At 37.6% G+C, this 15,542-nt stretch overlaps 1 protein-coding gene across 4 annotated transcripts in view; it reads right to left on the reverse strand.

The window, feature by feature from the left end:
- Positions 1-15,542, reverse strand: part of MICU1 (mitochondrial calcium uptake 1) — a 247,798-nt gene that overhangs the window by 66,032 nt on the left and 166,224 nt on the right. For all 4 annotated transcript variants that reach the window (XM_032313604.1, XM_032313603.1, XM_032313602.1 and 1 more), the window contains 2 exons: positions 13,593-13,675; positions 6,060-6,257 (listed from right to left, as the gene is read on the reverse strand). In XM_032313604.1, the coding sequence (XP_032169495.1) occupies positions 6,060-6,257; positions 13,593-13,675 (281 nt within the window). The remainder of the gene's footprint in view (positions 1-6,059; positions 6,258-13,592; positions 13,676-15,542) is intronic.

Raw genomic sequence — 15,542 nt, forward strand, 5'->3', positions numbered from 1 at the left:
TTATTTGAGAGAGAGAGAGAGAGAGAGAACATGCACGTTCTTGCATAAGGAGAGGGGCAGAAGGGGAGGGACAAGCAGACTTACTGCTGAGCGTGGCTGATGCAGGGCTCCATCCCAGGACCCTGAGATCATGAACTTAGAGGAAATCAAGTCAGACACTTAACTGAGTCACCCAGGCACCCCAACTTAGTATTTTTATTAAAGAAACAGATGCCTGGATTTAAGAAATAAGAAAAGGGATAAAAAAAATAACTTGAAAGAAGAAATAAAAACATTTTATATGGCTAAAGTAATAGATCTCTCTTTTTTTAAGTATCTGGGAAAATAATGCTTGCTATGGCTTTTTCTCCTCAGAATTTTAGAAGGTGAAGTAGTTCATGTTGGCTAAGTACTTTAAATTTTTTTAGAAAACATGAACTAGTAAAATAATTTCATCTTTACAACCAAATAGCAAAGTTACAGTTTTTCTATAGTGGGGATTGTTACCTTAATAGTTTTTATTTTTCACCTTTAAACGTATTATTGGCTCCTTAAGTTATAAATACCTAAAAGAGACAAGTACTGTTTAATAACCCATTTAATGATTTTTGGAAATTCAAGCTGAAAACATCTAAGGATGAAATAAGAAACTATAGATTTATTATTATTCACATTCTTCTTTGTATTGGCAAAAGCTGAAGAATAAAATTAAAAGAAACACCACTGAACATATCTCATTTAGTTTCTTAGACTTAATTAAATCAATCTTTGAGTTTACATAAGAGTTTCTCAGAAGAAAGAACAAGAAGCAAAACTGGTATTAGGATAAAAAGAAATCTGCTCTGTCAAGGGTGTTCTAGTTCCAGAAAGTGTTTGATTGAAAGCCTTCTTGCCTTCTGGTCTCCTACTTCAAATCTTTTGGCCAGGAAAAGAGCTGAGGTTTGTCTCTTAATATGGTCCTCCGCATTGGAGCAAGACAGATTTAATTCTGCTTTAACACTTTAGAGAGTTGAGTGCAAAGATGTCAGCTTGATGATATAAAGTAGGTGATCTGGAATTTCCTTAGGCATTTTCAATCATGCAGTTATAGCTATATAAATATGAATTATATAAGGTATATATACTTATAGAACTATAAATTATACTGTTATATAACTATATACTATAGTCATATAATTTTTTAAAAATTTAATATTTAACTTAACCTTCTCTTTTCTTTTTTTGCTCTACTTTTATTGACAAATGAAAATAATTAGCACTGTTTTTTATGCCTCCCTTTTATCTTCCTGACTGAACAGATCTGTTAACTTCAATTTTTTTTTCTTGAAGACTGGGCATATAAGACAGACACTGTTATTCTTTTTAACTTTTTGAAAAAAATATTTATTTTTTTGGGACGCCAGAGTGGCTCAATGGGTTAAGCAGCCACCTTCGGCTCAGGTCATGATCCCAGTGTCCTGTCAAGTCCCCCATCAGGCTCCCAGCTCAGTGGGGAGCCCGCTTCTTTCTCTCCCTCTGCCACTCCCCTGCTTGTGCTCTTTCTCTCTGTGATAAAATCTTTAAAAAATATATATATATTTTAGAGAGAGATAGCACATGCACCAAGAGCACCTGTACGCGCCCATGTGAGTGGGGGAGGGGCAGACGCAGAGAGACTCAAGTGGACTCCTGGCTGAGCTTGGAGTGGAAGCTGGATGCAAGACTCCATCTCAGGACCCATGAGATCACGACCTGAGCTGAAACCAAGAGTCCAACACTTAACCAACTGAGCCACCTAGGCACCCCTCACTGTTATCCTTTGAACTATATCCAGTTTGCCTTCAAATAATTGATACTCATGCCTTCCTAAAATGTAATAATCTGATTGGTTATGCAATAAGCACGTGAGCCCCAAAACCTATAAAAAAAAGATCATGCTACAGCCTAGAATTTTATTAGATGATGCTATTCCAGTTTTCTTGTATATTCTGGAGTTGGCTTCTTCCTTCTTGTATAAATTAGCTTTTACTTTTCTTTGATGACATGACAGCTCCTTTTTCCCCTCCCCCCAAATTAAAATTAATTATACTCTTTCAAAGAGTTTTCTATTACCTTTCATTTTTGACTGACATCCTACTTAACTGTAGTCTTCAAGAAATCAATGAATATATTAATTGGAATTAGACTTGGCACCTGTCTCTAAGGAACTCAACTCAATAGTTCTCTGTAGCCTTAGATGGAATTTTTAATAACTTCAAGGTATTTTTTTAAAAAACCAACTGTGTACCTTCAAGTTATTCCTTCAAACCCATGTTTTTTTGAGTTTCCAGATACAGAAATAAGGATATAATAAAATGACCAAAATTAAAAGCATTTAAACATTTATAAAAACCTAACAAGTTAATGATTATAATAAAAAGATATTAAACAACTAGCTTAGGTAATATAAACACAAAAGAACAGTGCATTTCTTTTCAGTCGTAAGACTCAATTTGAGGGGCAAAAGAACTAGGAAAAGATGGTGCTAAAGCAAGTAGACCACAGATATTCAAGAAATTTGGTCTTTTTATGTTCCTAAAATTCAGAGCATTTCCTTTTTCTTTACAGTTCCAAATGAGTCAGGCAAAAAAATCTCGTATTAGACTAAAACTAATAATAATCAGATAAAGAACAAATGATAGTTCTGAAAGACTGAGTTTGAATTCTCACTCTTATCCTTTGATAGCTCTACAACTTTCATCTTTCTGAGTTTCAGTTTCCACATCTGAAACACAGGTATAACACCACTAAACATAACAGGTTGGCAAGATTTAAAATAAAGGCATGTAATATTTGTAAGGTGCCTGGCTCATAGTAGGCCCTCAAAAATGTTTATGGACCGTCTTTTCCCCTCTTCCCTGACCCTGCTGGAAATTAAATTTGACAGATAAGTAGTATTCTCTTCACTCTCAAAGTTACTATAGTGAGAAAAAGATAGAAATAACTAAATGGGTGGCCTAGTCCACTGAGCACCCAACTCTTGAGTTTGGGCTCAGGTCGTGGCATTGGGCCCTGTGTTAGGCTCTGTGCTCAGCATGGAGTCTCCTTCAGACTCTCTCTCTCTCTCCCTCTACTGCTGCAACCCCTAAAATAAATAAATAAATCTTAAAAAAAAACAAAAACAAAAACAAAAACAAAAAAACGAAATGGAATAGTAACTTTCCTGGATCTGAAATTTTAAAGTAAGTAAGTTATGAAATAAAACTAGTAAGAGGTAAACGGGTTGCCTGGATGACTCAATTGTTAAGCAGCTGCCTTCGGCTCGGGTTATGATCCCAGGGTCCTGGGATCAAGCCCACGTTAGGCTCCCTGCTCGGCGGGAACCTGCTCCTCCCTCTCCCATTCCCCCTGCTTGTGTTCCCTCTCTCGCTGTCTCTGTCAAATAAATAATAAACAAATAAATAAAATCTTTAAAAAAATTAGTAAGAGGTAAATAGAATGATGGAATTATAAAAACCCATATGAAAGTTAAGATATTATTAATCATTTCCATTTTCCTCTTGGCTATGATTATGAGATTATGTTTCATATTCAGTGAAGGGAGACACTAACCAAGCTTTGAAAAGTGTTATCAAAAGTGTTTCATAAAAACAAAAATTTGCTTCCAATTTAACAGAAGTTTTATTGATAAAAGTATTTCAAGAAAGGGCCTTTCAGTCATTTGAGATGACCCATTTATGTGCATCATATATGCCAACTGCCATACTAAGTGACAGAGGATATACAGAGAAGATAAAAAGAATACTATTAAAGTCATGTGGCATCAGGCATATCACTGTATTAGTCTTCTATGGCTGCCATAACAAAATATCTAGAGCTTGGTGACAAACAACAGAAATTTATTTTTTCATAGTTCTGGAGGCTGCAGGTCTAAGATCAAGGGATAGGCAGAGCAGGTTTCCTCTGTGGCTTCTCTCCTTGCCGTGCAGTTGGCTACCTTCTTGCTGTCTCTTCACATGGCTGTCCCTTTGTGCATGGCACCACTGGTCTCTGTGTCCCTAAATTTCCTTTTCTTACAAAGACACCGGTAGAACTGGGTTACGGCCCACTCTAATGGACTCATTTTAACTCAATCACCTCTTTTAGGACTTTATTTCCAAATACCGTCAGATACTGCAGTACTGGGGGTAAGGGCTTCAAAATAAAAATTCTGAAGGAAAAGAATCCAGTGCATAAAAAACATGATCTCACTTAACCACTGCCCTGTTTTACAAATGTGGAGCTAGGCTCTAAGAGAGTAAATAACTCAACAAATGTCACATAGTAAGTGGTGGAAACAAAATTTTAACTCCGGTCTCATTATGAGAGCACCAAAGGTATGTTTTTTTCTTTTAGTCACACCTCCTCAGAGAATTACAAATCTGACTGCAAAGACAAAGCACCAATTCATGAAACTATAATATATGGGGGTTAGTGATGAAGAGGCATTTATTCATTGGACTTGTACCATCACATGGAAAGAATGGATTCAGGACTAACAGACAATTATAGAATATTTATTACATGTTAGGCTGGGCTCTTTCACAAGAGTCTACTGATGCCTTTCATGAGGAATTGCTGAATGGCAAGGAATAGTTATTGGTAGTCTTGGACCAAAGCCAATGTCAAAATACAAGAGAGCTTTCTGTAGTAAGTTATCTTACACACAACTGTCTTTCAGATCTTTTTTTCCCTGCACTTGAGTGTAGGCTCTGTACTGGTCCACATGTATGAAACCCCTAATATGCTTTATAATATTCTACCTCATTGACAAACTACCTCATTGACAATCTTAGGGGGCTTCCAACTCTATAGCATCTCAAAGTGAAAGACAAAAAAGTCCCCTGCTGTGTCTCTTAAGAGTCCCACCTGTGTGTCCATGAATGAGTGTCAGGCTAGACTATGTGTAAATGTATGTGTGTGTGTGTGTACACACACTCATATGCATATACATACACACACATACATAGCACTAACCATTTATTATAGGGGCCAAAGAACTGCTCTCAAGAAGTCTGATAAAATTTTTTTTTTTTTGAGGTAAGTTCTTTGGGTATCAATTATACCATTTTCAGAAAACAAGTACAAAAGCACATTTCAAAGTTTGATTTGATTTTTAGTATTATTCATACTTCTTTCCTAGAGTAGGAACATTCAGTGGTGTTCTTACCAATAATGAGAATTCAGTTGTGATTTTTCAAACTGTCTCAATGGAGTTAAGTGGGTGGAAGAGGTGGGAGTACCTTATCAGAATCATGGAGAAAAATGGAAAAGCAGATAAAGAATATACATAGTTTAAAAAACAAAGCAGTGCTTTTCTCCAGTACTTTAATGTTTTCAAGTTTCAAATAATATTAAAAATGTTTTAAAAAAAGAAGTTGAGAAACACCAAGGTATGGGAATTTTTAAAACTCTGAAGATCAGATTTCATTTTTTCCAGGAAAAAAAGTGCCTGAGGAGGCATTTAGTGAATGTTTTGAATATAATAGACTTAGTAGCCAATTAACCCAAAATACACGTAGTTCACTAAATATACACATAGGGAAAGGCAATGCTCTCACAGAGTTGTGTCTAGGAAGTCAACAGCATGATGGTTTAAACTGTAGGTGGAAAAGTTAATCTCCAAACACAGTATGACATTTCTGCAACTCTGAGCACGGATATTTTTATTCTGCCATTTTTGTGTTTCCAGTTGTTTTTAGCTTTGTAAGCTTTCAAGGAAAGATCTAATTATCCCCCCTCAACTCTATCTCCCGGTGCCTTCTATGAAATAAACATAAAACTGGGGATACATGCTCAAGTTGAGAACTGCTCTTACCCCTGAATTTCTTTTTCCTCAAACTGAGTATCCAAAGACAACTAAGATTTTCAATTTAGGCCTTTTTGGTTTTCAGTCCCAGAACCACCTACCTCCAAACATCTTCACAGAATACAGTATTTCCTATCTGCTGTCAGGTTCAAACCAATCAGTTCTCACAGCTGGAGATAGATTGAAAGAATGTCTATAGTGCATGCCCTCCCCATTCAGGGGCTCTATGTGCTTCCATGATGCCCTGTTCCCCTGAAGTCCAAGGAATACCTACCTCTAGTTTCAGAACATCGTGCTGAAGTTTACGCTGAAATTCAAGGAAGTTTTTGATTGTCAGCTTCCCCTTGAGATCAGCTCCAAAGAAGTAGGTCGTGAGGGCTGAACACAAGCCAGACTTGAGGGTGTTACCAGTAGTAGGACGATCTCTATGACGCATACCCATACTGGTTTGGGAGCGGATAATGCTCTGAACCTGAAGGAAAAGCAAAGCCCCATTCAGAAAAAACATTACCAAGTACAAAAGTATAAAAAAGTAACAACAATAACTGACTACTGATTATTTATTTGCCTACACGGTGCTACGATTCTCTTTTAATGCGCACAATCCTATTAAGTCTTATGATGGTCCTCATTTTACAGATGAGGAATTTGAGGCAGAGTGTTTAATAACTTGTTCAAGGTCAAGTAGCTAGCAAGTAGCAGAACCAGGATTTTAACAGAGACACCTGACACCGTTGTAACTGAGATGCTCTTAAAAATCTCTCTTCAGAAAAGAGCACGCATTTGTGTTTGAGGCTCAAAACCTCTCACAAAACAATAAAATAATCATCAACCTCTCAGTAATACATTCTGAGGAGTCTCAGGAGACTTCATGCTTTTCATACTTCTAACTACTGACTATCTAGTTATGACAAGAGGTAGCATAGCTATAGGCAAATACTGACATCTAAGAGAAATAACACATTTATTAGAATGACAAATTTTTAAAACAGATTTTATTTATTTATTTGAGAGAGAGAGAGAAAGAGCATGAGAGGGAGGAGGGGCAAAGGGAGAAGCAGACTCCTGCTGAGCCAGGAGCCTGACACAGGGCTTGATCCAGGGATTCTGGGATCATGAACTGAGCCCAAGGCAGATGCTCAATGGACTGAGACATCCAGGTGCCCCTAGAATAATAAATTAAATACAAAGTTGGTATGAAGTAATTCCCCAAGAAAAGTTGGGAAATTAATTTAGTCCTTGAGAAGTTTTATTTTTATTATTTTTTTAAAAAAGATTTATTTATTTGAAGGGTGCCTGGGTGACTCAGTCAGTTGAGGTTGAGTGTCTGCCTTTGGCTCAGGTCATGATCCCGGCGTCCTGGGACTGATTCCTGCATCAGGCCCCCTGCTCAATGGGGAACCTGTTTCTCTTTCTTCCTCTGCCACTAGTGCTCATTCTCTCTCTTTCTCAAAAATAAATCTTAAAAATCTTTAAAAAAAAGTTTACAAAAAATTTATTTATTTGAGAGAGAGAGGGAGAAAGAGCATGAGTACAAGTCAGGGGAGAAGCAGAAGGAGAGAGAATCTCAAGCAGACTCCCCCATGAGTGGGGAGCCCCAAACTGGGCTTGACCTCAGGACCAATGAGATCATGATTTGAATCAAAATAAAGAATCAGACTCAACCGACTAAGCCACCCAGGCACTGCCTTTGAGAACTATTTATTTATTTGACAGTGAAAGAGAGAGAGAAAGATCACAAGTAGGCAGAGAGGCAGGCAGAGAGAGAGGAGGAAGCAGGCTCCCTGCTGAGCAGAGAGCCTGATGTGGGGCTCAATCCCAGGACCCTGAGATCATGACCTGAGTTGAAGGCAGAGGCTTAACCCACTGAGCCACCTAGGGGCCCCTTCTGAGAACTTTTAAATGAACTTTTTGAGAAAGGATAAGTTTTGGAACTAGCAACTATGGCCTAACTATACAAATGAGCTTTTGAAGCAAGTCTATGACTATTGTAGCATTTTCTTTTTTTTTCTTTTTTTTTTTTTTAAGATTTTATTTATTTATTTGACAGAGAGAAATCACAAGTAGATGGAGAGGCAGGCAGAGAGAGAGAGAGAGAGGGAAGCAGGCTCCCTGCCGAGCAGAGAGCCCGATGCGGGACTCGATCCCAGGACCCTGAGATCATGACCTGAGCCGAAGGCAGCGGCTTAACCCACTGAGCCACCCAGGCGCCCCTGTAGCATTTTCTTTTTTACTAGTTCCTGTAATCGTTTCTACCTCTTTAGAAGCTAAAAAAGCAACTATTCAGAATAATTAAAATTGGGATATGTAAAGATAAATAATGAAGGTTTGTTATATAAATAATACAGAAAGCTTTGTAGGTAATGATTTTTTTTTAAAGATTTTATTTATTTATTTGACAGAGAGAGGTCACAAGTAGGCAGAGAGGCAGGCAGAGAGAGAGGTGGAAGCAGGCACCCCCGCTGAGCAGAGAGCCCGATGCGGGGCTCGATCCAAGGACCCTGGAATCATGACCCAAGTCGAAGGCAGAGGCTTTAACCCACTGAGCCACCCAGGCGCCCCTATAGGTAATGATTTTTAAATTGCCAAATTAGAAAAGCATAACACTTAGGAATTTAAGAGCTATAACAACAGATTTACCTTAGTTAAATGTCTTATGTATTTCATTTTTTTACCTGTGACCATAAAGAAGATTTAAGTCTATGGCTGTACAAACAGTGGAGTAGTATAATGGAAAGACATGAGACAAGGGGTCAGGAGACATGAGGTCTGACTATTGTTCTGAGAAAGAATTTATGACAACAGAATTTATGCAGGTCAGTGAAACTCTATGGGCCTTACTTGTCTCACAGAGTATATTATCTTTAAATCTCCTTGTAACTCTAGGTTAGTATCATACTTGGTTTTGACATGATTTCTTCGGGGTCCACATTTTATTGTGGTAATAACATAAGCTGAATTTGTTTCTTATGTACACAGAGATTTGAAGACAGATATTCAATGGATTTTTTTAATTCTTTAGGTTGAGGATTTTTAGACTTTAAACTGAATACAGGGGACACCTGGGTGGCACAGTTGGTTAAGCCTCTACCTTCCGCTCAGGTCATGATCCCAGGGTCCTGGGATTGAGTCCCACACTGGGCTCCTCGCTCAGCGGGGAGCCTGCTTCTCCCTCTGCCTGCCACTTCCCATTTGTGTATGTCTCTCTCCCTCTCTCTCTCTCTGACAAATAAATAAATAAATAAAAATCCTTAAAAAAAAAAAAAGGACTTTAATAATTAAATTGAATATAGGATAACCAGAACATTTTTTTTGTTGTTGTTTTGAACACAATACACAATTCATTTTATCTGCTTAACTGTGAGTACTGAAGAATTTTCACTAATAGTGAACCAGTACTGAGAACCTACCATGATTTATATTTCGCCTGTGGCTGTAAATATTGCAGCTTATATCCTTCCTGTGGTGGAAACCGTGTGTTAAGCTTCAAGTGTGTGGTGCTGGGAATGTGTGTGGGTAAGTGACTGGGAAAAAGAGTTTAGGGAAAATTAACTAACTCATGCAGTATGGTCTTCATTCGTGATTAATAATCACACAGTCTCAATACTTCTGCATTATATAGGAACTACTATTTATAATAAGCATTCTTTAAAAACTTTGAGAAAAATCTTTTTTTTTAAAAGATTTTATTTATTTATTTGACACAGAGAGAGAGAACAAGAGAGGGTACACAAGCAGCGGGGAGTTGGAGAGGGAGAAGCAGGCTTTCCCCTGAGCAGGGAGCCCGGTGTGGGGCTTGATCCCAGGACAGTGGGATCATGATCTGAGCTGAAGGCAGATGCTTAAAAACTGAGCCACACAGGTGCCCTTTTTTTTTTTTTTTTTAAGATTTTATTTATTATTTGAGAGAAAGACAGCATGCATGAGCACAAGTGGGGAGGAAGCAGAGGGTGATAGAGAAGCAGGGAGCCTGACAAAGGGCTCAATTCTGAGACCTGGGATCATGACCTGAGCCAAAGGCAGACGCTTAACCAATGAGTCACCCAGGAACCCCAATATTTTCTTAAAATATTTTATGTAGATAATTTGTTAAGGGTATAACATATGAATCAATCAAAACATCAATTCAACTAGTCATGTGAATGCTTACTACATGCTTTATGCTGTGGAGAGAATCAAAAGAAATATAAAACGTGATTTCTGAAAGAAAATTTCATTCTTCTATCTCAAAAATGAGTTATTATTTCTCATACTTTCGTACTAAAAAATCATTTCTGTCATGGCATTGGGTGAAAGGAGCCCAAACAGTTATGAGGGTTGTTTTTTTTTTTTTTTTTTTTTTTTTAAAGATTTTATTTATTTATTTGACAGAGAGAAATCACAAGTAGATGGAGAGGCAGGCAGAGAGAGAGAGAGGGAAGCAGGCTCTCTGCTGAGCAGGGAGCCCGATGTGGGACTCGATCCCAGGACTCTGAGATCATGACCTGAGCCGAAGGCAGCGGCTTAACCCACTGAGCCACCCAGGCGCCCCATTATGAGGGTTGTTTTTTTTAAAATTATCTTTCGCTACGATCTACTATGAAATGGGTTAGAGAAAGGATCTGTGTGATAGAAAGGTCAGAGAAAACTCACACAGAGTATTAACAGTAGATTAATGCCTTTTAGTAATGTGTTTATGCATGATCAAAGTGATTTTAGAAAAAGATGAATCAAGGAATTAGCTATTAGTTTGCTTCATGCAACATTAACTTTGAAATATGTGAGGTCTTCTTCCTGCTTCTGTTTAACTTTTTTTTATAAGCTTGATGAATACACTGTCAAGAAAACACCTGTTTAACTGGGAAGTAAGTGCAAAGTTTGAATGTTTGGAAGCCTAGAGCACCGTCAACTTAATAAATTCTTATATTTCCCAAGAATGTAAAATGTATAAAGATGAAGCAGGAAACTTCTAAAGAGAGCCATTTGTTCATTAGCTACCTTATAATTATTTTTTTGTTTTTGGTCTAAAAGGCTTTTTACATCAAGATTCTTTGTGGTCAATATTAGACATTGTATCAGTTTAAGGTGCCCAATTATCAAGGGATCACATTAGATGAAATAGCACTCCCTTCTCTAACATCTGAATAGACATTTTTCCAAAGAAGACATAGAGATGATCAACAGGTATGTGAAAAGTGCTCAATGTCACTCAACATCAGGAAAATGAAAATCAAAATTACAACAAAATAACACCTCATACCTGGTAGAATGTTTATTATCAAAAGGACAAAAAATAACAAATGTTGGATAGGATGTGGAGAAAAGGGAACACTTGTGCACTATTGCTGGGAATGTAAATTGATGTGGCCACTATGGAAAACAGTATGGAGGTTCCCCTGAAAATTAAAAATAGAACTACCATATGATCCAGCAATTTCATTTCTGGGTATTTATAAGAAGGTAACAAAATCACTACTGTAAAGAGATACCTGCACCCATCCATGTTCATTGCAATATTATTTACAATAGCCAAGATATGGGAACATCAGTATCCACCAATGGATGGATGGATGAAAATATATGTACGGATGTATGTGTAAATATATGATAGAATATTATTCAGCCACAAAAAAGACAATTCTGCCATTTGTGATAGCATGGATGGACTTTAAGGGCATTATGCTACATGAAATAAGTCAGAAAGAAAAGGACAAATACTGTATGATTTCATTTATATATGAAATCTTTAAAAAAAAAAAAAAGGCCGAACTCATGCATACAAAGAAGATTGTTGGTTGACAGATGTGGGGGGGGGGTCCCCATGGATGAGGGTCATCTAAAGGTATAAACTTCTAGTTATAAGATAGATAAGTCCTGGGGATGTAATGTACAGTATGGTGATTATAGTTCACTGTATTGTACTGTAAATTTGAAAGTTGAGAGTAGATCTTAAAAATTTTCATCAAAAGGAAAAAATTTGTAACTGTGTGGTGATGGATGTTAACTAAACTTATTGTGGTAATCACTTTGCAACATATTCACAGATCACATCATTATGTTGTACACCTAAAACTAATACAAAGTTATGTCAATAATACCTCAATAAAAATAATATTAAGTAGTTTTATATAAAATAAAATAAAATCCAGGGATGAGTTGAATATGTGATGGGGATTAAAGATGCACTTGTGGGACGCCTGGGTGGCTCAGTTGGTTGAGCAGCTGCCTTTGGCTCAGGTCATGATCCCAGCATCCTGGGATCGAGTCCCACACTGGGCTCCTTGCTTCGCAGGGAGCCTGCTTCTTCCTCTGACTCTGCCTGCCACTCTGTCTGCCTGTGCTAGTTCTCGCTCTCTCTGAAAAATAAATAAATAAAATCTTAAAAAAAAAATGCACTTGTGATGAACACAGGGTGAAATATAGAAGTGTTCAATCACTATACCGTACACCTGAAACTAATACCACATTGTACATTAACTGGAATTAAAATAAAAACTTGAGGGGGTGCCTGGGTGGGTTAGCAGGTTAAAGCCTCTGCCTTCGGCTCAGGTCATGATCCCAGGGTCCTGGATCGAGCCCCACATCGGGCTCTCTGCTCGGCGGGGAGCCTGCTTCCTCCTCTCTCTCTGCCTGTCTCTCTGCCTACTTGTGATCTCTCTCGCTGTCAAATAAATAAATAAAATCTTTAAAAATAAATAAATAAATAAATAATAAAAACTTGATAAAAAAGAAAAATGGGGCAGTAGGAGGAAATTCAGTGTTTCCAAAGTCAAAATGAATATAAAATATCCCCCATACTCCCCTAGATAAAATAAAATTTTAAAAATACCAAAATAAGTTCTACGTGTAATCATTTTTTTTTTAAGGATTTTATTTATTTATTTGACAGAGAGAGATCACAGGTAGGTAGAGAGGCTGGCAGAGAGAGAGAGAGGGAAGCAGGCTCCCTGCTGAGCAGAGAGCCCGATGTGGGACTCGATCCTAGGACTCTGAGACCATGACCTGAGCCGAAGGCAGCGGCTTAACCCACTGAGCCACCCAGGCGCCCCTACGTGTAATCATTTGACATGACCTGTCAATATCAGTAAAGTGCAGGATTACGGGAAAGTGAAGGTATTCGATGGAAACAGGGTGCAGATTTGAATAAATGTCTCCAGGTATTCAAAAATATTTGTCTCTGTGGATTTCTTACTTAAAGATGTACTGTACTTCTCCAATTTCCTTTTTGTTACATTCCTTATTTTAAATACAAAATGCTTTCTCCCATATATCTATACATATTTTGTTTTGAAGCCAGTCTGATAATCATAATCATTGCATCTACAGAGGTATCATGGCCCACCAATGATAGAAGTTTTATGGAAATGTAAGCTCTTTCTAGGATTCATCAGAAACTGTACACATCTCTGGCATGGACCTCCTGCAGTCAAAGGCATGGTATCATGTTTCCTTCTCTTACAGAAATTCTTTCAAAACATCCTTATATTCTGAACTTATGGCACAAAGCAGCTATTTAATAAACATTGACTAAACACATGACTGAACAGCCATAATTTTTCCTCTCAGCATCATAGTCTAATCCATGTTAGAGAATCAGAAGAACTTTGACCTTAATCATGTGCTCAAGTAATTCCTTATATTTAGAGTAAAAACTAACAAACAAAACCCGCTTGTTAAAAGTGAGGATGATTTTTTTTAAAATGACATATTTGGTACTTCAAAAATTGTATAGCATCCGAGTATGCTGACCAAGACCAAAATAACTTCAAGGCACATGAAAATGTATTAAATATTATTGTACTTAAAGAAACTTTCCAGGACAACTTGCCTGTTCAAATTCCTCCATGTCCACTTCTCCATCTCCATTCAAGTCAAACATCTTGAAGGCGATTTCAAAATTTCTCTGAGGAGCTGCAAGTAGAAAGGAAGGAAAGGACAGGAGGGAAGGAGAAGAAGGAGAGGGGGAGACAGAAAGTATTTAGAAGGCATTGACTAAAAATAAAAAATCATCTCTTTAAGAAAAACAGATGGTTAGACACAAAGTATTATCAAGTCACAGAACGCCACTCTATTTGTCTAGATTAATATGTAGTGATACTCCTTAAAACCAAAAGAGAAACTTGACTATGGCCAATAAAGACAGCACTTGTTTCTTGAGTTTCAACACTAATCTCCTAAATACTTCTGCTCTGCTTTATTAGAAACCATCCTCTTAACTCTGTATTAATGTTGCTCTGTTACTTAAATATAGCTTTATTTATCTGGGCATGAAAGTCTGCTTGGAGTGAGACATACTGCTGCAAAGAGGCTAAAATTCCAAGTCTTTGTCTTGCCTTTTTAAAACCAGCTAGGTGGGACGCCTGGGTGGCTCAGTTGGTTAAGCGGCTGCCTTCGGCTCAGGTCATGATCCCAGCATCCTGGGATCGAGTCCCACATCGGGCTCCTTGCTTGGCAGGGAGCCTGCTTCTCCCTCTGCCTCTGTCTGCCATTCTGTCCGCCTGTGCTCGCTCTCTCTCCCTCTCTCTCTGACAAATAAATAAATAAAATATTAAAGAAAAAATAAAAATAAAACCAGCTAGGTTTGGGGGCACCTGGATGGCTCAGTCAGTTGAGCATCCGGCTCTTGGTTTTGGCTCAGATTGTGATTTCTGGGTTGTGGGACTGGACTGCATCGGATTCCAGGCTCAGTTGGGAGTCTGCTTCTCTCCCTTTCCCTCTTTTTCCCCACTCTCCTCTCTTTCTCTCACACACATGCTCCCTCTTTCTAAAATACATGAATATACCTTAAAAAAAAAAAAACCCAGCTAGATTTCTACTTTGGTCTTTCTAGTCTCTCCATTTTTAAGTGCAATCAGGAGTTCAGCAGATGTCATTCAGCCATCAGGTTACTATCTATAGGCAGAAAAGCATACTGGTAGCTATACAGCCTCCTACTTCAACCATGTCAGCTGGGTATACAAATCACTGAGCAAAGTATATGTAAATGATAAAATAAAGCTGAGTTTAAAAACAAAGTGAAAAATGCAAAGCTTTGAGAAGATGCATGTATATATTTTCTTTCCCTTAACTGAATAGTAAAAGCTCTTCAAGATGTCTTAGAGTTCCTAGATCAAGCAGTATACTATAAATACAATTAATATACTTGTATATTAGAATAAAATGTAATGTCTCTTCTTTCTTACCATGCTAAATATTCTGGTAAAGAAAACAAAGTTATTTACTTCCTTCCTTTGGTACTTCAAATTTATATAGCTGTGGAGAATAAACCAAAATAAAAGATCCTATATATGCTAATACTATTGAATTAAATTTTCAGTTAACACAACTTTTATTAAAAAATTTAAAGATTATATGTAGACAAAAAAAGTTAAAAAAGGCTTAGCACATTATCCATAGTTACAGAGAATCCATAGTCCCATCTTGCTCATTAACTTGTCAGTAGTAATACCTTGTGGGGTTAAATTCCACTTTCAGCCAGCTAGCCAGCAGCTAGGCTGGTGAGCTCCTGGTTTTTAGTGGCCTGGGTGAATTATGTGCTTGTCAGCTTCCAACTGCCTGCCTTACTTGATAATGGCTTCCAACGGGTTTGTACTTCTTTATGTCTCAAGTACAATTGTTCCAAAGGATATAGCTGGGGGAATTATATTTTTGTATACTTACTGTCACTTCTTTAATTTTTCCTACTTGTCTGGTGTTTTTACTGAAGAGTTACTATGCCAAGCATTGAGCTCGATAATTTAAAGCTTGATAATTATCTGATTTTGTATGCTCAACCCTG

The sequence above is a fragment of the Mustela erminea genome, chromosome 14 (assembly GCF_009829155.1).
Source record: "Mustela erminea isolate mMusErm1 chromosome 14, mMusErm1.Pri, whole genome shotgun sequence".
In the NCBI taxonomy this organism is placed as follows: Eukaryota; Metazoa; Chordata; class Mammalia; order Carnivora; family Mustelidae; genus Mustela; species Mustela erminea.